General features: G+C 45.5%; 1 protein-coding gene across 1 annotated transcript; it reads right to left on the reverse strand.

Moving 5' to 3' along the window:
• Positions 1-1,678: 1,678 nt before the first annotated feature.
• LOC147885939 (rhamnogalacturonan I rhamnosyltransferase 1-like) lies at positions 1,679-24,436 on the reverse strand. Its single transcript, XM_087396072.1, has 8 exons — positions 22,730-24,436; positions 22,337-22,404; positions 22,150-22,238; positions 14,748-14,913; positions 14,368-14,657; positions 14,085-14,289; positions 2,888-3,045; positions 1,679-2,770 (listed from the first exon to the last, which is right to left on the reverse strand). Exons 1-8 carry the CDS (start codon positions 23,145-23,147, stop codon positions 2,551-2,553), a joined length of 1,614 nt encoding a protein of 537 aa, XP_087252198.1. The 5' UTR covers positions 23,148-24,436; the 3' UTR covers positions 1,679-2,550.
• Between the last annotated feature and the right edge of the window lie 2,190 nt (positions 24,437-26,626).

Consider the following 26,626-nt stretch of genomic DNA (forward strand, 5'->3'; position numbering starts at 1 on the left):
CCATTTGGGCGTTTCGGTTGCGCAGAGTTCTCTAGCTTCAAAGCTGCCTAGTTTTCTTACTGTACTCTCATTTGTGACCCTTGATTTATGCTCAACAAAATACATACTCTTGCAAAAAACTCACCCATTTGGCATGCCTTGACTGCCACGTCTCTTGGCTTTACAGATACTTGATGGTACATAGGCACAAAAAACTGTATATACAAACTAGTTTCTCTCTACAACTTCAAAGCTTGCCCAGTTACACTGCATTTAGGCTATACTTGAAACACCACATTGCATCTCAAAGGTCTTGGAAAAACACGATAAATATCAAATGTAGATCCTTTGTCATCATCTCAGTAAGCTTCACTGAATTCTTCATCTTGAGCGTAGTTCTTCCTTTGCTAGGAGCTTGTCACTTTAAATTTCATGGTGACCACTAATGCCCTTATTTTACTTCAGCATCACCCACTTTATTTGTGACTCTTGATTTATGCTCAACCATAAATGGGTCTTCTTGCAAAAAAGTCACCCCTTTGTCATGCCTTAAACAACTTCTCTAGGCTTTACAAATACTTGATGATACATATGCACAAACAAGCTCTTAAGACAAATAATAGTCTCCATTGCTTCAAAGCCTGCACAAGTACAACTCCACTTATGACTATATCTAATGCATCACATTGTATCTCAAAGATCTTGGAAACTTTTGGTAAAGCCACTGTACATCATTTGTCATCATCTCTGTCATTTGCTGAAATGTATGGGTTAATTTTGGAGTTTCCATGGTCATGCTTGTTGTCAATGGAGCTCCACAATTCTCAAAATGTCCTTCACAAATTTCAATTACACATTCACCATATCACAGAAGCTTCTCACTTTCATCATTGCTTGAGGTACAATTCATGACACTATAGTATTGGTCCAGTTCTAGGCCTTCCTTGGATATCACAAAATCAAGGTATACAAGCTTTTGCTTTGTTTAGGTTGATGTATAACTGGTTTTCTCTGGATTTTGCAGCAGCCTTTCCATATGCACAAGATCCTCTTTGAATGACTTAATTAAAAGTAAACAATACCAAACTTACCCAAAAAGGGTCTCAACGCAAGATTCATCAACATAAGTGGAAGTGTATCAGAGTGACTAACTAACATTAACATCCACTTGTATAAGCCATTCTTTCTCTTGAATGTTATCATCAATCGATCTCCATTCTTATTTTATTTAACAATAACCTGATCTCAAATCCACCTTTGATTGTGACTCATAAACCACCTCAGCCATTTAGGGTAAGGGATGAAGGCACTTAATAATGATCAGGTGCCTCTTTGCCGGGTATTGCCCAGCCCTTATGCACAATACATGGGCCTATGGTTGCGCATCTTTCAACCCAGAGCCAGCCCTAAAGGTGGGCTTACTATCGATCCTAAGTGCTGACCAGGGTAGCCTATGTGGCTAAAATCATCGTCCCCATGTCCTCCCAATATGGGGGCTCACAGGTGGGGAGATGACCAATCTATTCCAACACAAATTTCTCAATACTATCTAGTAAACTCGTATGAAAGAAACCTTTGAAAACCCCCAGCTGAATCTGCTTCATTCCTTCCCCAGGAATACGAAGTGAGCTGTTTGCCAAGCAAGGTGATCGAAGGTAAAGAAATTAAAATATAGGCCTGATGCTTCATATCTACATAGGAAAAAGCTTTAGTCAGAATACTTCCCTTGACTTTGAATAAGACTACCACAGTAAACATAGATTTATGAGTCTGTAACACATTCATAAATAATGATACACTCAAACTCGATGTCATAAAAAACCCAGCCCTGCATAGAACAAGACTTAGTTTGAGTCCAGATACCAATGAAAAGCTCCGCTTTATTGCTGTGTAGGTAGAATGAATCTAAAAGATCTGGAGTTTTGGGGTTGCTGCCTTATTGATGAAACAGCAGCCCTAATTGTCTGCCAGTCCTATTCTGAATGCTATCCCCGAGTCAACATTGGTCAGAGCATTCAGAGTACACCATAAATACAAAAGTGAGCTGGAAACAGCTGCTTTAAGAGGACATTGTGTACAGCTTGACCTCTTGGAATCAGGCAATTATTTGCATGTACAAAAATAAAGCCGATGGGCCATCATGAAAATATTGCATACAGCACAGATGGTGTCACAATTGTGACAATGCCTATATTCTGGCAAGATGTAAACAGCCAGGTAGCATCTCCCAAGTGAATCAATTCAATGAATTTAAGATCTGGAAACAATCACTCTTCTCACCACCTGGAACATAACTGAGCTCAAAACATAGGACATGGCAAGAAACCATACAGCAAGAATTTCTGATGATGAGCATGCACTCACAGAGGTGCAAATCGAAAACCTTCATACTCACAAAAAGCCCCTTTGCATTGATTGAAAGGCTGCCGTGCTGAACAGGACCCAGAGTGTATCCAGCAGCCCTTCGGCCTCAAGCTGATGAGCTATGTATGCAATGTATGTCTGATGCTGCATGACCTCCAAGCAGTTATCGTCAGTTTGGAGAGAATGATAGCATGATGGGGAGAAATGCTATAAAAGGCATTCCTCAGGATTTGCATAGAAGTAATCTTCCTCTTTTGGTCTGTCTGGAATTATTTTTCTTCTAGTATGTGCACCCATATGATCATCATGCACTTGCCGCACAGCCAAAGAGAACTCATCCCATTTCAAGGAACCATTATGATGCTGATCAAGCAGCTCAACAACCCTTTTGCGATCCAAAAGAACAGTTTTCCGATAGCCCAAGAATCTGTAATCAAGCACATGTGAGTTAGGAAATCTACAGGGTTTTGATACAAATTCTGTGCAAAAAACAAGTTCGAACAGTGTTAAAGGCAGATTACATCAGGACACAAATGATAAATACCTCCGATGCCCTTCCACAACCTTGGCCATGTTTCCATCATAAGTGGGTATAAACACGTTACTTTCTATTGCAACCAAATAATCAAGAGCTGCCATTTGAGATGAATGGTTTTGGAAGGGCTTCAACTCTCCCTGAGTCAAAAGCATTTCCTTCCGTACCTGCAAAAAGCAAAACATAAAACTGCAAAAAGTGAGGAATTTCATTAATCAGAAAACGGAAGCTTCAAACCTAAATCAAATGTGCAGATATATGTCAATGAGTGACACAACCAAGTTGTAGATGTCACCAGAAGCACAAAAAGAAATAAGAGGATTATCAGTTCCAAATTTACTTTTAAATACTTTAGAGGCCATTATAGTTGCCTGTCAAGGGCCAAAATGAATTTTGGGCAGGTCATGAAGTAAGACTGGCCTCACTACAGCAGTATTGACGAAGTTAAATCTTCCTACATGGCACTTACAAGAATGCTGCAAAAAACAGGCATTTGCTTTGTCCGCCTCTTTGAATTATGCTATCCTGTGAAAGAGCTTCTACCTTGGTCTCTTTTGGGATCTTTTAAGAGAGAATAACAATTTGCCTAAATGATCTTTAGTTGGCAATTTCATTATTTCTCACAAATAAGCCTATGATGGATGTCATTTGACTGCATCCCAATGGACTACTATGTCCTGCTTTTATACCAGAACCTGAAGGCGTTTTCCAATGGCCCACACCTTCCAAGTATTTAGACAATGGACACAAGTGCATTCCTTATAATCACCCTTCTGGTTCTGGGGTGACCAAAGAAACAATTGTATCCTTCGTTCACAAGAAGAAGAAACTCACTTTTGCCACTGACCTATCAGATCATCTACGTACAAAAGTGCAATAGTAATATCTTCCCCTTGAACTTTGTAGTAGAGAGTATGATCTGCATTGGACTTCATGTATCCCAGATCAGCAAAATACTTGTCAATTCTGCTGTACCAACTTCTGGGTGCTTGCTTTAAGCCATAGAGACTTTTCTTGAGATGGCAAACCTTGTTCTATGCCAACCAGTAACAGGGGCTTCAAATGGCCATTGTAGGCTGCTCTTTTGCTCCATGTGCTGCTGTTGCTCCCAGCACCTCTGCCCTTTTCCAGGCCTCTGCTGAGCCTGTGCAGCCCTTGCACGCAGCCACATATACAGTACTTCTGCCCACATGGCAGCTTGCTTGTGTGACATCCCTATCCCAACACACCCCTTCACCGACCCACCATGGGCCTATCCCCACTGGTCGATGCAAATGCTCTATCAGCTTCTATAGAGATGCACTCAAGAAGAAGTCCAAACCGTCATCGATCTTCAATCCATGAACCCACAGCTCCTGTTCCTCTCTGCACACGTAGCCAACATGTATCGAGACTCCTCCAAAACAACAAAACCTGACACAAAAGTCTGCTCAGTGTGCCACAATCTAGCAGCCAATGTTGACCCCTAGCACCTTGCAGTGCTGCCTTCTATCTCCATCTGGCACCTTCACAAGATTGCATTCTCACCAAGAGCTTCAGTGGGCTGGCTGTAATGATGCTTTCTAGCTCTTCTCCCAGCTCTTCTCCCTGGTGGAAACCTGCAGCCTAGAGTGCTCAACACGACGATCCCTGGATCGCCCTACTGCTTGGACTGCAGCACAACTGAAGGCACCAGTGAATAACCCCAAGTGCCACCCCAATGGGGCGTTTATATAGGGCTAAATATCCCCTAGTCGAGCCAACCAGACTGCTCCTGCAGCCGACCAGAACAAACTGGGCTGACCTAGTTTGTGTATCTTCTGACCAGTTGCCCATGCCACGTGGCACCTGTACAACTGATCCATCCTGCAGTCCTTGCAGACTGCCAACTGTCTTCTGTCCCTACCAACCAGTAACAGGGCCTCTAAATGGTCCTTGTAGCAGCCCTTGTAGGCTGCTCATTCGCTCCATGCACTGCTGCTGCTGCTGCCAGACTTCTTCCCTCTTCCAGAGCCTGTGCAGAGCATGTGCATCTCTTTCATGCAGCCATTTATACAGTGCTGCTACCCACCTTGCAGCTTGCATGCTGGCCATGTGGTATCCCTTTTTTTGCTCTCAGATCTACCCCCATGGCAGCCTTTTCCTCTGCCCGCGTGGCTCCTCCCTCAAGCCATTCCCTACTGCACATCATTGACACAACCCCGCAGGATCTGATCCTATCACTGACCTAGAATCTTGTCCTCAATACAACCAAAATCATAGCGCAGGTGCCTCGATCCTCCCGACCACCCCCGAGCACGTGGGCTACAGCTCAACTCGTCCATAGGCCCGTATCTAACCCATGCGTCCCATACCACCTGAGCCCATCCAGAGGACCTTCGATACACTACCTATGATCCGCCATGTAGATGGCCAGAGTCCCGGCCTGGAAGTCAGGGTAGCCAATCCCTCTTCAACTCAGATGATCCCAGATTGAGTCAGGGTGGCAAATCCGTTCTCAATTCTTTTCTTAATGTGATTATATCACCCCCTTGTGTTACAACATCCCAACCAATAGGTCAAAGAAGAAAAACCAGTAGGTAGCATCCCTAACAACTCTTGAATCCTGACTATCCATGACCTCGGGCTGAAAGAGTGAGAATCAGAATGACCCCGCCTTTGGACATGATTCAAAGAAGGTATCCAACAAGACAAATCAATAAGAATCTTCATATGTCCAAACGGTAACTCGAAGAAACGCCATAACTCACAATCACATCGAGGTCAAAACTTCAAATAGAAACCAAACAGGAATCTGCGCACCAAGATTCGAGAAAGGGAAATCCAATTGTCTTAGTTAAGTTCAGTTTAAGATGTAACAAAGTCTCAGGCATCCTCAATGTACCATAGACCTAAAAAACTGCAAGATATATGGAACAAAAGCACATGTTATATAATTTGAAAAAAACCCATCAAATTATAGATGCCACTAGTTACAAATCATAACCAAATTAACCAAAACTCTGTCAATTTAATAACAAGACAATTTAGAACATAATTCATACAAAATTGGGGAGCTTCTTAAACCAAGAGTGGTTCAAAAGATCCAGACGAGCAAAAAATAATTAGGTGTCGGTCAAAACTGAGGATTTCAACTTCTTCATCACTTCTCAATAACTCGGAAGCGGTATAAAGACTCTAAAACAAGCTGTCTACATTTAGAATAGCATGAGCCTTCTTCAATATATTTATGGTACTGAGGGGTTTTATAGTAGTGAAGAGCTGCCTAAAGTTCATCCATCAAGGAATCCATCTCTCGTAGCAGGTCATGAGGTCTACGAGGAATAGCCTCTGATGTAGCCTCATCCTCCATCTCAATAAAACAGTAATCCAACCTAGGTGTCTCATTAATTTGATGTCCTTCCATGGCTGGAAAATATCTTGCACGGGAGAGGGACTAGAAGAAAAACAACTGTGTCCAAACACGTGCTCTTCACACTAACAAAAGAGAATTTGGTGCTGCGTGGCATCAAGGAAGAAGGCGAGTAGAGGACAGCAAGAAAGATGGCAGAATCTGATAGGCTGCGGAAAGAGGGTGAGAAATTCGCCTTCATGCGCTGAAGTGCTGAAGTGAGAAAGAGAGAGAAATCCCGGGTATATAAATAGGCAGGAAGGGCCATCAAAAGCTAGGCGAATTTAGGGTGGGTGCTTGATTTAGAGCAAGTGCTTTCCTTGCCAGAGAAAAACAAAAAAGCAACCTGCTTTTTAACCAAAAAACAGTCTCGCTTTTAATAGATTCTGTCCTGCTTTTCTCCAGCCAGCCAAAAATAGCCAAAACACGCTAAAATCAGGCCATACGCTCCTTCCCAAAGCCAAGCGCCTGCCCCCAATCATATCGCCCCTGTCTCTGATGCCGAATATCCTAGACAAGCCGCTTTCTAGGCTTATGAACGCTCTCTCTTTCCTCCTACCTCTCAACTATAGCAGATCTAGGTCTCTAGGGTAGGAATCTCATCCTTGAGAACGTAGAGCAAATTTTTTCCTTAACCAGCCTACTCTTCCCCACATAGCCAATCACATTAACAACCCAAGCGTGGGAAGTTATAGGTAAAAAACGATCCATCCTCATATCTCTTGCTGAAAGCATCAAGTCTTCTCATCACCTACCCTTCTCAGGGAATCACGATTTCCAAACACGTAGCAACCGAGAGAGCACACAGCCTATGGACTTCTATTTCTTCCACAACTCTCCCAATCATGAGCGCACATCATCAGCCAACGATTCAGCCCATACATGAGCGAAAATTCAAATTTGCAAAAGCAATCTCAAAAAGCATACCTGGAAGACATCTTTTCTGCATACCTCGCATTGAATTCAATTGTGATAGAATGGCTCTGATACCAAATGGCACGACCCCGCAGGATCTGACCCTATCACTGACCTAGAATCTTGTCCTCAATACAACCAAAATCATAGCGCAAGTGCCTCGATCCTCCCGACCACCCCCGAGCACATGGGCTACAGCTCAACTCATCCATAGGCCCGTATCTAACCCATGCGTCCCATACCACCTGAGCCCGTCCAGAGGACCTTCGATACACCACCTATGATCCGCCATGTAGATGGCCAGAGTCCCGGCCTGGGTCCAAGTCCCATCCATCAGTTGAGGAGCGCTCAACTGATCTACACAATAGCACTGGCCCTCCCTCTATATAGAAGGAAACCCGCTATAGATAGCACAATGCTATGAATAGCTCCCTCCATATAAAGCGAGCACTATATATGAATCAATCTCTATATATAGCAATCTCAGCTAAAAATAGCCATCCAGCCCTATGCTATCCCGTAACCCACGTTAACCTGCTATCCAACCCTAGGTACACCATGCACATGACAATCATCCTCCCCTTTGTCCTCATATCCCTGGGGGCTCACATGTTGGGATGTGACATGTCTATCCCAATAGATAGACAGAAAGACACAACTATTGTAGAGATCCACGAAGGCATGGGCTGACGGTACCAAAAAGGCTAGTCAGCACTTTGCTGTGCTTTTGGGAGCACAAAACACAGCCAAGGGACAGGAAAACTGACAGCTAGGATCCTCTTAGTCTGCTGTAAATACTCTCCCTGCAGACCTATGAAGCTTGGGTGGAATGAGGAGTAACAACGCAAATGGCAAAGCCAAAGAGCCAACTTGGAGAAGGGCCAAATCTGGCCAGCCAACCATGCCGATCAGACCTGCATAAGCCTGCCCTGGTTGTGTCTGAAGTCCCAAGTAAGGTCAAGGTCCAGCCCTAGGCTGGTCCCAATGCTACCATACCTCCCACTATGTCTACCTGGCCGTAGCCAGGTATTCAGTGCCAGACATTTCCTGGCAAAACAGCCCATAGAAGGGCACTTCTACAAAACCTTCTATGGGCATGTGCAGCCTCCGCACAAACCTACCCTGCTGCCCTGATGTCCTCATATGGGGGCTCACAGATATGGCACTGCCTACTTCTAACACATTGCTTGTTAACTCACCATGAATAAGCACTAGTGATGAAGAAGCTTATGTGCAGAAAGGCTTAGGTATGAACCTGCAATACAAGCTGAGAAATGGACCTCTTGATTGCAACTCAAATAGGCCATTATTATGAAGTTGTAGAGAAGAAATTCTTTAGCACAATAGGCAACTCTTATAATTGAGGGGGTACTTCAGATTTGTTGGCCCTTTTGTTGGTATAGTAGGGCATACCGTACTATTGTACAGTACGCTTATGAAAAAAATTGTGCCCCCCCTTTTTTACCTTTTGGTTCTTTTTTAGTGTGTTTCTTGTAGGGGTGCATTTTCATTTTAATATTTAAAATTTAAAAAGGGGTGAGGTTCAGACGTGTCCCCCTTCCCTTTGTCGTGATTATCAAATGTACCAAAAAATCCCTTCCCTGCTTTTATATCGATTTGGCATTATTTGTGGGCACTAGCCACCTCCTCCCTTGTCATCCCATCTTAAGGCTGGTTGCTGTCCCTTCCTTTAGCCCACACAACCCCTTCTCCTCTTCCAAGCTGTAGTCACTCCCATGATACATACAACCCCCTATACTGTAGAGTGTAGACTCTAAGTCAGCTCTAGTATGTTCTACAACCTCGATCTACTGTAAAGTGTGTGATGAATCTACATACATTAATAGTCAATGATGGTAGAGTCTACTTGATTGTTGATGGTGGTGATTGATCATTGCATTCTATGGAATTTAGTCAATAGTATGTCGGTCCTCTCCCTCTCCGTCTCTATGCCTCCCTATCTCTTCCCCCTCTCTATGTGTATTACATAACGTATGGTGACACCTTGCATATGAGGAGGATGGCAGAGGTTGACATGTAGCATGGGATGGGAGAAAGAGGACAAAGTTAGGGCTGCCATGTGGGCAGCAATCTGGCTGCCACATGGGCACAAATACATGTCCTGAGATTCATTTTAGGGCAGCCAGATGGGCCACAATGGTCAGCATTTTTGGCTCTTGCCCTAGGGCTGACACGAGCTGGAACAGGCCAGCCATGAGCCCACATGCAGGGCCAATGGGCTGGAAAAGTCCAGCACACGAAGTAGCAGGGATGAGGCCATATATAGGCCCTGGTACTGGTCGGCAGCAGCTCAGCAGCAGCAGCAGACTGTAGTCTTGAGTCAGGTATAGCTGCAGGTCGGTAGTACAACAGACTACCAGATTAGCAGTCTGTGAGACTAGGGCATCCAGCCCCTATGAAAGGAGAGGCACCTGCCTAGGCAGTTAATTCTGCCATCAGCATGGGCCTTCCAGAAGCACACCCATGAGGCACATCAACATCAAGGTACAAGAGGCTATGGTACTGCAAGGATGGCTGAGAAGGAGGACTCACTTTTGTAGCTACTGGAGCCTACAAGAGGGGCCAAAGAGAAGGATGAGTCTACCTCAGTAGGACAGCATACCAAGCCGGATTTGGTATCTTATCTCAGCAATGTGCTGAAGGTGTTGGTACATGCATTGTACTTGGTTCTTCATATCAGTGCATATTCCCTTGACCGTATTCTCTCTCTAGATCTGAAGGGCCTTTTCATGTATGCATGCACACGGATTAACTTGGTTCCTGGAGTGACATTGTGTGATCTCAATCTATTTCTTTCCGCTGTGTGGGAGTTGGTTACAGCAAGCAGCTCCCTGCTGACACCTACAGCCTAGCATTTTTAGTCTCTATATCAAATGGGAAGATTGCATCCATCCTACAAAGGGATCTATTGCATCTAGAATAGGGCGATAATAGAAGGGGGAGTAGAAAGGAGGTGTTGCAGGCGAGAGAAAAGCTGAGGATGTGGAGGTGTGAAAGAGAAGAGTAGAAAACTGAGAGTGTGAGGCAGAAAATAGGAAATTAGCAATGTGAGAAGCTGGTCATGAACAAGGCGTATAGCTGAACTGAGCTGCTGACTAGGCATAGTGGTGTGTAATTGCATGACGGTTACTCAAGATCCCATTAGATGGTACATGCTCATCACCACAAGGAGTGCATGATCCCACCATTGGATACTATTCTCCTACCGCAATCCATGGAATGAAGCTGTTACCAAAATTCTTGGAAAGACAGTGCACTAGCAAAGCCTTCCCATATTACTCACATGAAGGGCTAATTAGCCAGGGACCAAATTTAAAGATGTGGTTGTGTCAATTTGATTGAGGCAGGTAATTGCTTATACAAATTTGATCCCGCACTTAGTTCAACTCGCACTTGGAGAGCTATCACAACCATGTGTAATTTCATAATTGATGGTAGCCTAGATGTATAATAGCCTTTTGATGGCAAACACATCTACGATTGACAGATAAAGTTCTATACATCTATAAGGGCTGTTGGAAAGGTCACCTCCCCATTTGTAAGCCCCCAAATGAGGAGAGTGTGGGGGAGGGAGACCTAGGGCAGGATGTGCCCAAAGAAAGATTACCTGGATGTGTGGATCTGGGACAGATCTGGAGCATCCATGGTTGGCGGGGTGTCCCTGGTAAAAGGCGCGATGACATCAGCAATGTATGGAACAGTACGGTGCTGCATACGTGGCTGGAGAGAGCCTGGCAGAGGGCAGAACCAGCAGGGAGAACAGGCGCTGACATGGCGGGGGATGGGGCAGCACATGGTAGCCCATATGGAGGGCTGGTTGGGCTGGGCAAAGCCAGCCAACCAGGCCCTATCTAGGGCTGGCCAAGGGCTCAGCCCCTACATAGAATCGTGGGCCAGCAAGCCCTGGAAAAGAGAGCCCAGGAGGGCGATTTTGTGGGGCCAGTAAAGGGCCCTATTGGGGCTGGTTGGGCTGAGCCAACCAGGTCGGTTGGGCCAGCCAACCTGGTCTGTCCAGTTGGCCCAGATTGGGACAGACTGGTCGGTTTTCTCAGCAGGCCTTAGGGCCTAGATAAGGAGAGGCTCTTGGCCTCATTCATCATCCAGCAGCCAGCAGTTCCAGGGCAGAAAGGAGCAGCAGGAAGCCTACTCTCTGGGCCTATCTACAGGAGGTGAGAGAGTGCAACAGGTGCTGCAACAAGCAGGTTGGAGCAGTGGAACAGAGACCTGTGTGCTGCAGACAAAGCTTGGCAGGGGCTGCCCACCTAGGCTGATTCACAGGCAGTAAGGTGGAGAAGAACACACTAGACGGAAAGTCTACAGACACTCGAGGTGGAGCACGCGGGCTCGAGTCTAGAGATAGCCACCAGATAGGAGGAGGACCTTTTGGTAAGATCAGAGGACCACATCATTGGTGGGACTCTGGATCTATTTCTTTTGTATTGTGTCCATAGTTTTGGACGGAAATATATAGACTTGGTGGTTTCTCTATTTGGCTGGTTCATTGTCTATTGATAAGTCTGCACATCTATGTGATGCACATTAAGTAAAGAAGTTTGTGATTCCACACCCCACACACACATTGTGTGAGCTCCTGGGCATTACTGTCAGTCTTCCGCTGTGTGTACCCTCTGTTGGGTCATTTCTAACATGGTATCAGAGCCCAAGTAGGAGGCTCACAGGTGTGGGAGCCTGAAGGCAGGGACCTTGCTGAAGGACGACAGCTCTTGGGAATCAACTTCCACGACTGGAGGATTGTGCCCTTGCGAGGAGGAGGGTGACTCAGGTTCAGTCATGTGCATTTAAAGTTCGCAGTCCAGGTTATCTGGAAATGTACTTTTGTTGCAGACCTTGCCAAAAGAAGGACGGGTTGCCTGGAAGACTCCAGGTTGTTCACTCATTATGAGGGGGACAACTAGAAGATCATGACGGCTGGATTGCTCGAGTTCGAAGGTAGGAATGTGACGGGAGATGGTGGTGCCAAGAGGTGCTACCAAAGATGGACCTGTGTACCAGGATGGTGTGCGGAAGCGGAACCAAACCTGGTGGAGTAGGAGCCACTGGATGAAAAGCCAGGAAAAGATTTCGACACCGAAAGATTCCAAAGCACTACGACCAGGGTGTTACTGGAGCATCTTCATCAACGTGTTGGCATTGAGCCCAGATGTGTCGGTGAGAGGGGGTGTTGGAAAGGTCACCTCCCCATCTGTAAGCCCCCAAATGAGGAGAGCGTGGGGGAGGGAGACCTAGGGCAGGATGTGCCCAAAGAGAGATTACCTGGATGTGTGGATCTGGGACAGATCTGGAGCATTCATGGTTGGCAGGGTGTCCCACGTAAAAGGCGCGATGACATCAGCAATGTACGGAACAGTACGGCGCTGCATATGTGGCTGGAGAGAGCCTGGCAGAGGGCAGAACCAGCAAAGAGAACAGGCACTGACATGGCGGGGGATGGGGCAGCACATGGCAGCCCATATGGAGGGCTGGTTGGGCTGGGCAAAGCCAGCCAACCAGGCCCTATCTAGGGCTGGCCAAGGGCTCAGCCCCTGCATAGAATCGTGGGCCAGCAAGCCCTGGAAAAGAGAGCCCAGGAGGGCGATTTTGTGGGGTCAGTAAAGGGCCCTATTGGGGCTGGTTGGGCTGAGCCAATTAGGTTGGTTGGGCCAGCCAACCTGGTCTGTCCAGTCGGCCCAGATTGGGACAGACTGGTCAGTTTTCTCAGCAGGCCTTAGGGCCTATATAAGGAGAGGCTCTTGGCCTCATTCATCATCCAGCAGCCAGCAGTTCCAGGGCAGAAAGGAGCAGCAGGAAGCCTACTCTCTGGGCCTATCTACAGGATTGGGACAGACTAGTCGGTTTTCTCAGCAGGCCTTAGGGCCTATCTAAGGAGAGGCTCTTGGCCTCATTCATCATCCAGCAGCCAGCAGTTCCAGGGCAGAAAGGAGCAGCAGGAAGCCTACTCTCTGGGCCTATCTACAGGAGGTGAGAGAGTGCAACAGGTGCTGCAGACTTAGCTCTAGGGAGAGGCTGGACCTTGGCTGTCTTCTCGGGCAGCAAGGTGCTGAGATCATCATACCTTCTGGAGCAGCCATTCACAAGCAGGTTGGAGCAGTGGAACAGGGACCTGTGTGTTGCAAACAAAGCTTGGCAGGGGCTGCCCACCTAGGCTGATTCATAGGCAGTAAGGTGGAGAAGAAAACACTAGACGGAAAGTCTACATACGCTCGAGGTGGAGCACACGGGCTCGAGTCTAGAGATAGCCACCAGATAGGAGGACCTTGTGGTAAGATCAGAGGACCACATCATTGGTGGGACTCTAGATCTATTTCTTTTGTATTGTGTCCATAGTTTTGGACGGAAATATATAGACTTGGTGGTTTCTCTATTTGGCTGGTTCATTGTCTATTGATGAGTCTGCACATCTATGTGATGCACATTAAGTAAAGAAGTTTGTGATTCCACACCCCACACGCACATTGTGTCAGCTCCTGGGCATTACTGTCAGTCCTCCGCTGTGTGTACCCTCTGTTGGGTCATTTCTAACAAGGGCAGTATGAAACTTGGGCATTCACCTTTCCATTTGATCAATGCTGAAATGTGCTGCATTGCAAAATCTATGCAGCAACAAAACCTTGAGGTGATCGATTGAATGTTCATGGGAGCTATAATTATGGGCACGGCTGGTTTGCCCCAATATTTGGTGATAGGCCAGTTCTCGGTCCCTTCTCCACCCCAAACTCTACCATCATGTTATTCTAGAGAACATGTCATCCTAGTGGAGCATCACTGCTGTAACTGTAAATCATTTAAAATCAGACCATATCCTCTCTCTCTCTCTCTTCCCTCCCCCCCCCACCTCCCACACACACACACATCTATGGGTGGTTGGAAGATAGAACATACAATATTTGGATAAGCTGCATACAATGGAGCCATCCTTCTCTCACTACCATAAATCTCTCCTGCTGCAATGTATATCTGTGTCTTCTCATCAAACCCCAATGCTTTTAGAACAAGAACAGTTTCCTCCGGGGTGAGAGGACACAACCCTTCCAATCTCTTCTGTTCAGAATCAATAATCTTCTCTTTCCACCATGGATACGCATACCTGGAAATAAAACCATGTCAGTCTAGGTACATTGCTGAAGACCTTTGCAGTTAGCATTAGATATACACATCATCCAACCTCATTTTTGTAAGTTCTTCTGCCTCTGCATCAGTACACCCATGAGTACAGCCAGAAAATGCCAACATGTCCATTTCATATCTCAAATGAAGTACCAAAAATGGGCCGTTTGTTTGAAGCATCTTCACTAATTTTCGACCTAGCTCTTCAATCTGGGAAGTAAATCTAAGTGCCTCATAATTGACGTGACATCGTAGCTTCTGCATCTCCAATGGTAAACCACTGTTCGCCAAACGTGTATCCGTTTTGCTGAAATGTAGTACTTTATGCTTTTTTATCAATGGCAATATCTGCAAAGAATTTAAGCAATTTAGATTAATTTAATTGAGCCATATTTCATACGATTCACAAAAGTACAATGAAAGAAGGCATATACTAACCTGATTTAGATAGTAGGATTCATTTGACCAGCTAACTGGAGGCATGGACATTATTTCACCTTTCCTAACCTTTTCATGATACTTTGCTGGAACCTCCTTCACTATCCTTACTTCATCTTGCAACGATGCTATGAAATGCTTGACATCAAAAATGTCTCCAAAATCGCTGTCAAATAACAAAAGAAACTTTATAATGTGAAGGTAAACCAATTATTATCTTTGAAAAAACTATCAAATAACAAAAGAAACTTTAAAATGTGAAGGTAAACCAATTATTATCTTTGATAAAACTACATTGGAAAAGCACCCGATAAATCAAGCACTTGCACAGTGCACTTAGTGCTCTCTCTCTCTCACGTGCACACACACGCACACACACCAGGGTCAAGCCCAGGTTGCAATGACAGCTGGCTGCCTTGTCAGCAAATTGCAGCACCCCACGCAGCGTCTTTGCAAGGTTTTGTGGCGCCCCCAAAGGCATGTCCAAGCAAGGGATTATGGCTGAGGAAGACACCTTTGCCCCTCCCAGTCGGTCCATTGGTCTGGGGTTTGAGGTTAACCAGCCAGCCAACCAGCCGACTGGCTGGTTGGCCAGTTTGGGCTGGTTGGGTCAGCCAAAACAGGCCCTTCCAGCCCCTATTAAAAGGGGGCCTGGCTCCCTTGGGTACTCAGCTACCAGCATCCAGCAGCATATTTCAGGCAGCATATGGACGAGGTTTGGTGTTCTATCTCAGCAGCGTAACTCCATCTCCCTTAGTTGCAGTTAAGAGCGTAGTCTCAGCTCAGTTTTGTATGCCTATTTGGCATTCATGTATAACAATAGTCAGGTTATGCCATCAGTATAAATAAACGTGTACTATAATTAGGAAGATATCTGGTGTATCTCATGCTTGAGTTCTTCCTTTACATTTCATCGTATTTTCCACACAGCTAGTCCCCGCAGGCTATAATGAGCTTGCCCTATCTGCATCATTGACATTAGTAGCTGGGGGTGATCAGAGGTGTTGGTATGCCCGTATATGTAGATGCTTCAAAGCCTGGGACTTGTATGGATAGATTGCCACCCTTTCAGTATAGCGCTCACTTATCTCAAGGCCAACCAGGTTATCCAAGAGAATCTCATACAGCTAGTGAGCTTCTTGTAAAGCTCATCTTCTACACAGATCATTGCTTATCTTACAGATGTCAGAGAAAGGCTTCATTGATCCACCAAGCTACACACAAATACACCTCTCCCACTCTCTGAAGCTCTCAGTTTTGTGTTTTCTCACACTGACTACGCATTGGGAAGAGACGGGCCGAGGACATACCGGGAGGGCCAGTTAATTATATATGCCCAAACTCATCCTCTAAAACACAACACATAGTGCAGTTCCATCTCATGATAGTCACTCATAAGGTTGAAACCATAAACTCCATCACGCATAGCAGGGACCAGCTACTATGACATCCCCACCGACATCATCAGCGCCCAACAATGGTGTAGACCATAGTATAAACATATGCTCTCACACATACAAATCCACACACCCACACATACAAATCCATGGGCTGAGGCAAAATCTTTAGTTATGGCTAATACCATGTTGCTCACCTTGGCACCTTTATGGGAAATCAAAGCCAAACAAATCTCTTTGCTATTCGTGGTGGCATTGTGTTTGGAGGATCCACGCAATGCTGAAGAGTCCATGGTTGCATCTTCTTCAGCTTTCTTCTTCAGACTATTTGCACACTATGAGTGCAAAGAGGGTGTTAGAATATATTGCATCTCACATGTGGTGAGTGAGGGCTTCTATGTGAGTGCATGTCTGGAGAGAGGTATAGTCAACTAGTTCTTTCTCACTGAGTTAGCATGCCCAACTCAGGATTCGGAATAGGGTCGGCTCAATCAACCTGAGCAGGTTGGGTCAACACCTTGGCACCTTTATGGGAAATCAAAGCCAAACAAATCTCTTTGCTATTCGTGGTGGCATTGTGTTTGGAGGATCCACGCAGTGCTGAAGAGTCCATGGTTGCATCTTCTTCAGCTTTCTTCTTCAGACTATTTGCACACTATGAGTGCAAAGAGGGTGTTAGAATATATTGCATCTCACATGTGGTGAGTGAGGGCTTCTATGTGAGTGCATGTCTGGAGAGAGGTATAGTCAACTAGTTCTTTCTCACTGAGTTAGCATGCCCAACTCAGGATTCGGAATAGGGTCGGCTCAATCAACCTGAGCAGGTTGGGTCAACCCAACTAGATCTGGCTAGGTTAGTCAACCAGGTCACAGACCTAGTCAGTGGTTTTGCTAGCTGGGCGTGGTGTTCCATTTCATCCTCACCCACACCTCTGGTTGGCACTGCATTTCCATGCTATAAACGAAGTTATCTTGCCTCTCTCTCTCTCTCTCTCTGAAGTTTATGCTTCTGCAACATGTGCAACATTGACAAAATGTAGGGTGAATTTTGCCCCAAGATTGCAATAAATCCAACTAATAACTTAGTGTTGGGTGTTTCATTATGATCCGGGTTCATAGTGTGGCCGAAGTTTGGTAAAACACAGACTATACTATCTTGTAGCAATGAGGAGCTATGCATGTCCAATTATTGAACTCAAGATGATGTCTACATTTATTAAAATGAGTAGGTTAGGGTTTCAAGGTCTAAAGATGTGGAAAAGGAATAAAAGGCATGCCGATGCACTTTCTATGCATTTGAGAATACATGCAGATAAGCAAACAACACGAGTTTAAAGAAATGCATCCTAAATGCACTTGCTATACCCTTGCCATTTCAGAGGGCAGCCTCTCATGAGAGACTGAAAATGAAGTGGAAATTTGTTAGAAAAAGTCTTGGCTAGCTTCCTGGAGTCAATGAAGCAATGCCATACTCATTCTCCTCTTGGAGACTAAATAGTTGCCTCTGAAATTGCTTGGGATTTAGAAGTGGCCAGCTACATCTCCCACATGCAAGACATGCTTGCCAACAAGCCTCCTCGCAAGGTTTAGAAGACCAATTTCAAAAGGACAAGATGGTTAAGTGCATAGTCCTACAGCGAATGTGAGTTTCAAGGATCAAAGGCGAAACCCTCACCAAAGACACATGTATTGCCCACCATGGAAGGTCAGTTTCTTTGCTAAGCAAGGGCTGCCATAGTGCTTAAGTCCCACACATAAATTAAGTAGTCGTGCTATTTAAGATTGAGCCAAGACATTAGCATAGGGAGAGTCAAAGATCAGGTACATCAACAAAAGACACTACAGTCTACTAGCCTTGCTTTCATGCTGCATTTTGCTATCCTTAGGACTGATGGGGTTTTGTCCTATACACTATTAACATAATACTCTCTCTCTCTGTCTCTCTCTGTCTCTCTCTCTCACACACACACACACATTGGTTGAACTCATGTGCACTCTATGTGGCTATTGTTGCTAATGAGGGGTAGTTTTTAAGAAACTCAGAAGGCTCACTCCCTTGGCAATATCAATCAGGCAGTTTTGTATTTCATCACACCGACCTCACATTCAGAGTGGACAGGCTGAGCGCATACCCAGAGAGGGTCACAGTTGCACTTTATGTGATCAGCAGGAGATCAAGTCGGTCACTTTCAAATGCCCTATATACTATGAGATTTGAGGTCGCTATCACTATATCTTTAGGGATGGTTTTGGACCCTATCTAGCTTCTTGTCCAGTCTAGATAAGACATGCCTGCGACCTTCATCCATGAGGCTGCCCGACGAAGAGAGCATTTGCTCAGGACACACAGATATGATCAGGTATACAGCCAGACTCACTCAGAGCATGATTATTGAATTTTTCCAGTCGGACAACACCGACCAGCTGGGCCACAAAAGATGTTGTCTAAGGACCAGAGCGCAAGACACAGCATACTCGTCAACTCATTGAGGCACATATCAGACTATGAGACCTTCCCTCCATGCTCACCAGATTAGAGAACGGCTGAAGGGAGTGACTGATACTTGTTTAACATAGGGCATAATTGAAGTCCTTTAAGAAGGCTTGTCAAATTCAACCCAATACCTAGGGATCCTATCATTTTCCCTAAGGCTCATCCACAATTTCTAAGCCTTATTTCCAAGGGAAACACTCGCTTCCATGACTTGATTTTCAAGAGGGGTATTCTCGAGTCGATGTAAGTCTTAATATTTTACAAGAATTTGTTTATTGCATCCTTGTTGCGTTCTTTCTCTTCCTCATTAAAAATGGGTGGTTTCAAGTCCTTAAGAATGTTAGAGGTTTCTTTAAGTCGAGAGGTGGCTCTCTCAAGAGAGAGTGGTATAAGAAAAAGGATTGGCCCTCCCTTCAAAAGGTGACTTGTATAAAAGGCCAAATAGTTGACTTCGGTCTTCATTGTTGTATGCACAAGTTTGGAATCCAAGCTCCCTCTTCTCTTCCAAGAGTGTATTTGGGTGTTCTCTTGTTTCCCTTGTAGTGCATTTGTGTTTGCCACTCCATCCCCCTTCACTCTTCCCTTCCCCTCTCTCTCTCTGTCTCTCTCTCTCTCTCTCTCTTCCCTCTCCCTCTCCCTCTCTTCTCCCCTCTCCCCCTTCCCTCTTCCTCTCCCCCTTCCCTCTTCCTCTTGTGGAAACACATTGCAACAATCTAGGAGCCGCTTGAGTGACACTTGCGGATGGCTCGTGCTTTGCATTGCTCTCAAAAGGAGTAGCTTGGAGTGGAGGCTCCATCAGCATTCCTTCAAGACCCCCATCAACAAACAAATCCAGCCTAGCCATGGCAGCCTAGGTCATCACAACTAGCCAAAAAGAGGCTAGCAGGGACTTATGTTTATATTCGAGTCACTCACTATGCTATGAACAAAGAGAGAGAGAGAGAGAGAGAGAGAGAGAGAGAGAGAGCACAAGGTCACTCACTATGCTATGAACAAAGAGAGAGAGAGAGAGAGAGAGAGAGAGAGCACAAGGCCCCTTTGTACTGATGGAGGCAATAGGACCAAGTGCAATAGATGAGGATGAGTTGCATGTACTTATGCATGAAAATAAGGAGCCGATAAAAGGGCTCATTTGGATTGTAAACACTACCGGAAAGAAAGCCAAAGTTGGGGTTGTAAAGAAAAACATCAAGGCCCTATAAAAGGGACACATGATAAATTGAGGAGGAGAGTAAATAATTAATTAAGAGAAGAAACTAGGCCCTAAAAACAAAAAGGGCCCTCCTCTTATTGATTTATCTATGGGTATTCTTCTTACATGAAGGTTTAAGTGACCATGGAATGTAACTAGCCCGACTGGGACCCCTTCAAAGTGTCATAAGGACAAAGATATGTGTGGAACAAGAACTCACAAGCATGTCATTGGAATCTAAGGAGTGCATGCAAAACATATGTGTGTTGTATGAAACCTGTACAAATTTAGCAATCTACAAACACAATAAGAATAGTGAGTCTACAAACCTATCAACCTTGTTTTGCCTTGCAACCGATCTAGAAGTCATTTGGCAGCCAATACTTCTAATAGAGAGAGTATTTGTGACAAACATAGAAGAGGGCCACGATGGGTTCCCCATAATGAAAAGAATTCAAAAATGTTTGATTAGTGGAAAAGGGAGGAGAGGAGGGGTGGGAAAGGGCAAGGGGGGAGGGGGGAAAGAGTGATTAGGACATCCCTCTATTTATTATGAGGATACGTATTAAAAACCCTTTCATTATATGTTTTTTACAACATCTTCATGTAGCCTAGTGGAAAGGCAATTTTAAAGGTACCTCTTTGACCATAGCTTAATTGGGTTATCCCCACCTTTTCACCCAAGAGATCATTTGAATTTCTCCATTGAAAAGCATGGCATTTTCTAGTGGGAGATTTAAATGTGATGTGAACATTCCACAGTTGATTTCACACGACTCGAGGGGGTCACTAAAGACTATCCCTGTTATCGAGGGCCCTAAGGCCTGATTGACCTTCCTCCTAGGGCACATCACCCTCTAGCTTGGGGCAGCAATATAGTGAAGCACACATTATGCTCATCTATGACATACCTGATCACATTCAGCCCACAATATATATTAAGGGGACAAACTAGACTTGACTTACCAGCTGCTAATTCGATTGTCATTTGGTAGCCTGGTAGGTCAAGCAAAAGTTGACTGTATGTGCCGATCTCTAGGCTGCCATTTATCTCTGGACATTGAGAGCCTCCTTGCAGACAGAGAGCCAACCAATCGGCCAAATAGACTCTGTAAAACTCCAAAAATTCAGCATCCCCTTGCCACACTGAACATAAACGAGGATACCTATTGGAAGAAAGTAGTAGCTTCTGTACTTGCAACATTCAGCTATACTCAGTTCTTTCCTTCAACATTGTGCAAGTTCTTTGCTTCCGCATGAAAGCACACCGCTCTTGGTGAAGGTTGCAAGCAGAGACCTTTGATGCCTCAGAAGGGACCGGGAGTTTGCAGCCTTGGTAGGGGCATGAATACTTCATGACTATGACTCAAAGGACTGTGCCTCACATAGAAGTAAAATACAAACCAGTTCAACTAGCTGTAGCCACACATTTCGCCATGGTATTGCACTGAATATTCCAAACGCCCCAATGGTACAGTTAGCAGGGAATATGTCTGTCTAAGACACCTACTTGTTTTGCCTATCTGCACAGGGTGATTTTGCTGTTGGGTGTTGGCAACTCTTTAAGAAAGTCTCGGAGTTTTGATGGTGCTGCCAAGACGGGAACCTGTAAATAGGGTGGAGGACTGTAAATAGACGCTTGTATGGTTATGCAATGCATCAAAGAGCATTATAGCTCCCAGCGGGGGATTTAGCATTGCCAGCAAAAGAAAGCTCAGCGGCCTTGCGATCCTTTCTGGTTTCTGGTTGGAATGCATTCATGAGCTGGAAGCATTTGGCAGCACAGCACAGGCACTTACAACATGCCAAGATCGTGGAGAATGTTTGTAATTATACGTCTGATAAACATTTGAAAGAGTTTCGCACCACAATACTTGATGATAAGACAAACAAGCATGGGAGTTGTTAGTTTAAATGTCCAGTCTCAAAAGTTTTATCATATAGAAAGCATCAAAGGTCAAAACCGACTGAATTTTCAAGCAGAAATAGAACCTTTGATCCAAAATAAAGGAAACTAAAGCAATCGCAAGGGAGTTTGATTGTATGCGACCAGATAAATATGAAAAGAAATTAGACAGTGTGAGAGCGAAGTATGAATAAACTGAATGTAAGAAAACTGACCCTTACGTGGCAGGACCTTAGTCAACCATGGCTCTTTTCGAAGGGTGTAATTAAAAACCGTAACAGCAAAACAGAAGGAAGCCAGTTGCCCAAACAAAACATCACAAATTGTAGCGATGTATGCACTCTCTTACAAAGTGGAAAACGTAAACATAACCTTCAATGAAAGAAAAGAGATCTCCGCTCTCGAGTGGTTACCTTGGGTCTGCCCAAAAAGAAGTTTTGTCAAGCTCCGGTATCACCAGAGTCAAATTGAGATGCCTTGCTATTGAAACCATATCACAGATCTGCCATGGAAAGCAGAGAATGAGATGACGGAATAGTAAGAATCTCAAAGCGCTGCTTGGCGTGCAACAACAGCGAAATCTGGCTGCGAGAATCTTACGGCAGCACGCATTTGGTTGAGCCCTCCATTACAAGATACCAAGAGATAGCCGTTATTCTTGTAAAGCCCTGCGTGCATTTACCACAATGTAGGTATAAAATGAGCGTCGCAACCCATTTTATGAAACTTCATTATCAAGTTCTAACAATTGCAATATTAAGGAGAGCCCTGACTTCATGTGCCAATTGAGGACGAAGCGATAATTGGGGACGAAGCATATCGGTGGATATTAAGCGCGTCGATTAATTCATCGATAATATCAAAACCTGGTGGAGATGCGAAATGCAGTGCGATCGCTGAACAAGTTGGTGGAGATAAATGAAATGCAGTGCGATCGCTGTACTGAAATGGGTTTCATAAAAAGCGGGGAAGGATGGTAAAGAGATGACTTACTGGGAAGGCGAATGGGGGCGAGATGGGAGGAGAGGAGGGAGGGAGGAGGTTGGGAGGGATCAGAAGAAGAAGAAGAGGAGGAGGAGGAGGAGGAGGAGGAGGAGGAGGTGGTGGTGTGGGAGGAGAAGTCACGGCCATCGAAGCAAGGAGGCCAAGCTTTGAGGAGGCGGGGGTGCCAGAGTTGGCCAAGGGCCATGAGTTGGATGAGGCAAGTCCAGAGGAGGATACTGGTGCTCAAACGGACGAGCCAGACGTGCAAGCGAGAGCGAGGAGGAGGAGGAGGAGGAAGAGGGGGACGAGAGCGGGTGGCAGCGACGGAAAGTTGGCCTTCCAGGCAATGGAGGTCCACATCCTGGAGCCATTCCCAGGAAGAAGCTTTGCAGGTTGGGAGAGGAGATGGTTTGGCCTGATTCATCATCGTGGTCCTTTGAAGAAAAAGTCGACGACAACGAATTTGTTCTGTTGCTCTGCCAATTTTTTGGCGATCAGGAAGCTTCTCTATTGCTTTGTTGCTCTTCTGCAATTGTTTGGCGATCAATCGCTGCAATCTAGAGCCATTCCGTGATTGGGAGCGGAGATGGTTTGGCCTGATTCATCATAATGGTCCGGGAGAAGAAAGAATTGCTCTGTAGTTGGGGCGATGAATCTCCGTCCAATCTATCGATGTCATACAGAGATTGTACAGAGATTTCGCTAGGACGAGGAGGACGAAGGAAGAGGACGAAGGAAGCTTTGCTGCTTTCATCTGTCCGCCATAGCCAGGATGAACCAAGCTCCCATGGTGCTGTGATGAGGATGACGATCCGCCATAGCCAGGATGAATCAACTTCCGCTTCTCGTTTTCGATGGATCCGCCCCCTTCCCTTTCAGTTACATCATCATCTCCCCCTAACAAATAACAAACATTCAGTTACCCCATCCTCCCGCTTCCCCCCCTCTTCCTTCTTGCCCTTCCCTCTTCTCCCCACAGACCTCAATTCTCACAATCTGAGCCAGAATTCACCCCCTCATGGGAACCCTCCTCTCCCCTCCTTGAATGTGGATGCAGCCGTCCACTCCCCAGGTAGTGCAGCGCTACAGACCGGGGTCGTTAGTCTTGTAGAGCTCTAGCCTCTGGCTATGGCGATGACTCTAGCTCTCTGGCTATGGCGATGGCTCTAGCTCTCTGGCTATTTCGCTCTGCCTATGGCGATGCAGCGTTTCACGTTCCACGGAGTGTAGAGAGCTCCAGGGAGAGAGATGGTGAGAGCCCTCTCCAGCTCTCGCTATGGCGATGACTCTAGCTCCGGCTATGGCAATCAGGGGGTATGGCGATGCGATGGCAATGGCGATGGCGATGGCGTGCGAAGCAGTTCACCTTCTAAGAAAGTAGCCTTCTCTACGCTCTTGCAGCAATGATCTGGGTATGCGTGTTTCCTAGGCTCATTGAGCTTTTTCTCGCCACCCGAGGCAACTCTCTCTCTCTCTCTCTCTCTCTCAGAAAGTCTGCTTGCTTGCTATTGCTCCCTACGCCAGAGCCAAGGCTGCTTGCTCGCTATATTGCAGGAAAATTGCCTCTCTTTGAAGAGATCACTCTCCTCTCTCTGCATCTCTCCTCCATTTGCCCCCTCCCCCAGCAACGCCCTGCTTCTCCGCAAGGGCAATCTCCAGAGTCCAGACCCGGCTTGCTTTTCTTTCTCTCTCTCTCTCGCTCACCTCTGACTTGGCTCTTCCTTCTTCCCACTGAAGTGACTGAACGCGGTTCCTATATTATATATATGTGACAATATGTCGTTGCTGCTCCTGTTTTCCCACTGGACGCATGTTCAATTTGAGGCTCTGCTTTTAGGCCGCAACGTTCATGATTTGCCCAGTACAGTAGGGATCCAGTTGTGAATGCCTTCGCACCTCTCTCATTATGGATGTCACACCGAAAAGCTTCAACCCCTCCTCCACTGGCCCCCGAGCAACCCCAGCCTCTTCAATCTCGTCGTGCAGATTCCACTACATACAGAGACCAGGCCTACGGTCTCTCCGTTGGAACCGTTCCACCATCCCGTCCCTTTTCACACCCTCCTCACTACACCGTTACAAGATAGCACCCCCCCTCTAGAAACAGCATTCTTATTCTTATTACGCTCCACCACCTCTGACCTTTCCCGTGAATCTTCATCCGCATGCTTCATTCCTCCTTATTACCTAGATTTTCTACCACCGTCTCCCTTTCATAATCGGTTTTTCCCCCACGTGATCATCTCTACAATTCACCTACCCAGAAGATCGGATGAAGCATTCGTTAGAATCATCCCAGAATCCCCTCTCTTCTTGCTTGCTGCTATTCTTGCATCATTCTTATATCAGCCAACTTTAACCGAAGGCGAGCTCGCACACTCTATTCTACCACAACACCCCCTTCCCCTCCTCAATGCTGATGACGTGATAAAGTGCTAAGTAGTCGTTTCGAGCAAAAAGCTATTGTCTGCCGCATTGTCACCGGCTTCGCACGGCTTTCATTTTGATGTCCGACGGTTGCTGTTCACATGAAAATGAAGGATCTGCGCTGCTCTTTGACTGTTGAGCCCACGGTTTTCAGTTCTTTTCGGATTCTGCAAATTTGCCTCTCGAGTGTTCACCCCTTTCATCGCTCACATGGGCCACATTCGTTGTTGAGACAGGCTCACCATCCGTTCTGCCATAATTTGCATTTCGACGTGCATCAACCAGTTTGTAGAAACAGAATTCGTCTTAGTCTAATTCTGCCGCATCTATGGGCCTGCCGACAATGTCGCTGGAAGCTTAGCCGGTGCGACTCAAATCGATATATCTTCTGTCACAAGTACAACTCTAGGCAAATTCTACGCCTTTACATGTACCCAGAAACCTTCCCGAATTCCCAAACATGCTTCTACGCCATGGAAAATCTCTGTCTCTCTCTCTCTTTGTAAGCTATGGCCTAACTAGCTATATATATCTTTATAAGCTATGGCCTAACTAGCTATATCTTTGTGGAACCTCTTGGTTGTCCACCACACTCAGTCCACTCACATACCAAAGGAAAAGTGGGATTCCCTCAAATTCTATTTCCATCACTTTCACATTCTTCTCGTTGGTCATCGTCTCATACTTGTATCCTTCCTTTACCTCCGTGAGTGTTTCTCTGACTTTGCCCTCTCAACTTCTTACATAGTGAGTGTCATAAATCCCCAGTATATATCCTTCAAGTGATATTTTTAACTTATATAATATTCACATGCATGTGGCCTTTTCATGCTTTGGATTGTAGGGGGCTAACTTTTTAGCACTAATCCATGGTGAAAATGGCTTTCACGAATTTGGAATTCAAATCCAAAGCCATCACGTTCATCAAGTAGTAATAGGGAGCCAATTTTTATTTATTTTTTACTTTCTGAAAAATTTGTGGAACATAGAAAAATATAAGAGCTAATGCTAAGGTCAGGTGAGTGCCACTGTTCATCCAAAAAATGAGAGCTTGGCACATCATCTTTTTCCATGAAGAGGACTAGGTGGCACATGCCTTACCTTGGGGGGGTTGATGACATTATAAAGGCACCCACCTCTTTAGTGGCCCCTTTAACCTCATCATTTCTTACCTTGCCATGAACCACCTTTGCTCTCACTTATCTCAAACTTCTTTAATAAACTTACTGGTCGCTTTCAATGCCCTTGCCAAGCTTAAACCCCCCTTAAGGCCTTATGAATAAAGGTAGTTTTGTGGGAAATGGAAAATTTAATGGTAAGATGGCATGTGGGCCCCCACCTTAGTGAGCTCTTAGGGTCAATGGTTTTGTGGGAAACGGGACTTTGTGAAGCATTTGAGAGTTGAAACTTAAATTCCACTTTTTTTCTGAATTGTTATGGTATTTAGCATTTTCACCAAACATTATGATACTTAGCATG

This window comes from Dipteris shenzhenensis, chromosome 25, assembly GCF_047967505.1.
Source record: "Dipteris shenzhenensis isolate YYH24624 ecotype China chromosome 25, Dip_SZ_1.0, whole genome shotgun sequence".
Classification (NCBI taxonomy): Eukaryota; Viridiplantae; Streptophyta; class Polypodiopsida; order Gleicheniales; family Dipteridaceae; genus Dipteris; species Dipteris shenzhenensis.

Bases quoted from the DNA above. Each gene is read 5' to 3' on its own strand.
- LOC147885939 (XM_087396072.1), bottom strand. From the start codon at position 23,147: ATGATGAATCAGGCCAAACCATCTCCTCTCCCAACCTGCAAAGCTTCT. The intron at 3,046-14,084 runs GTATGTTCTATC...TGCTTTTTGCAG, and splicing joins ATGCAGCTTATCCAAATATT to GTACGGAAGGAAATGCTTTT. The intron at 2,771-2,887 runs GTATTTATCATT...GCTTGATTACAG, and splicing joins GTTGTGGAAGGGCATCGGAG to ATTCTTGGGCTATCGGAAAA.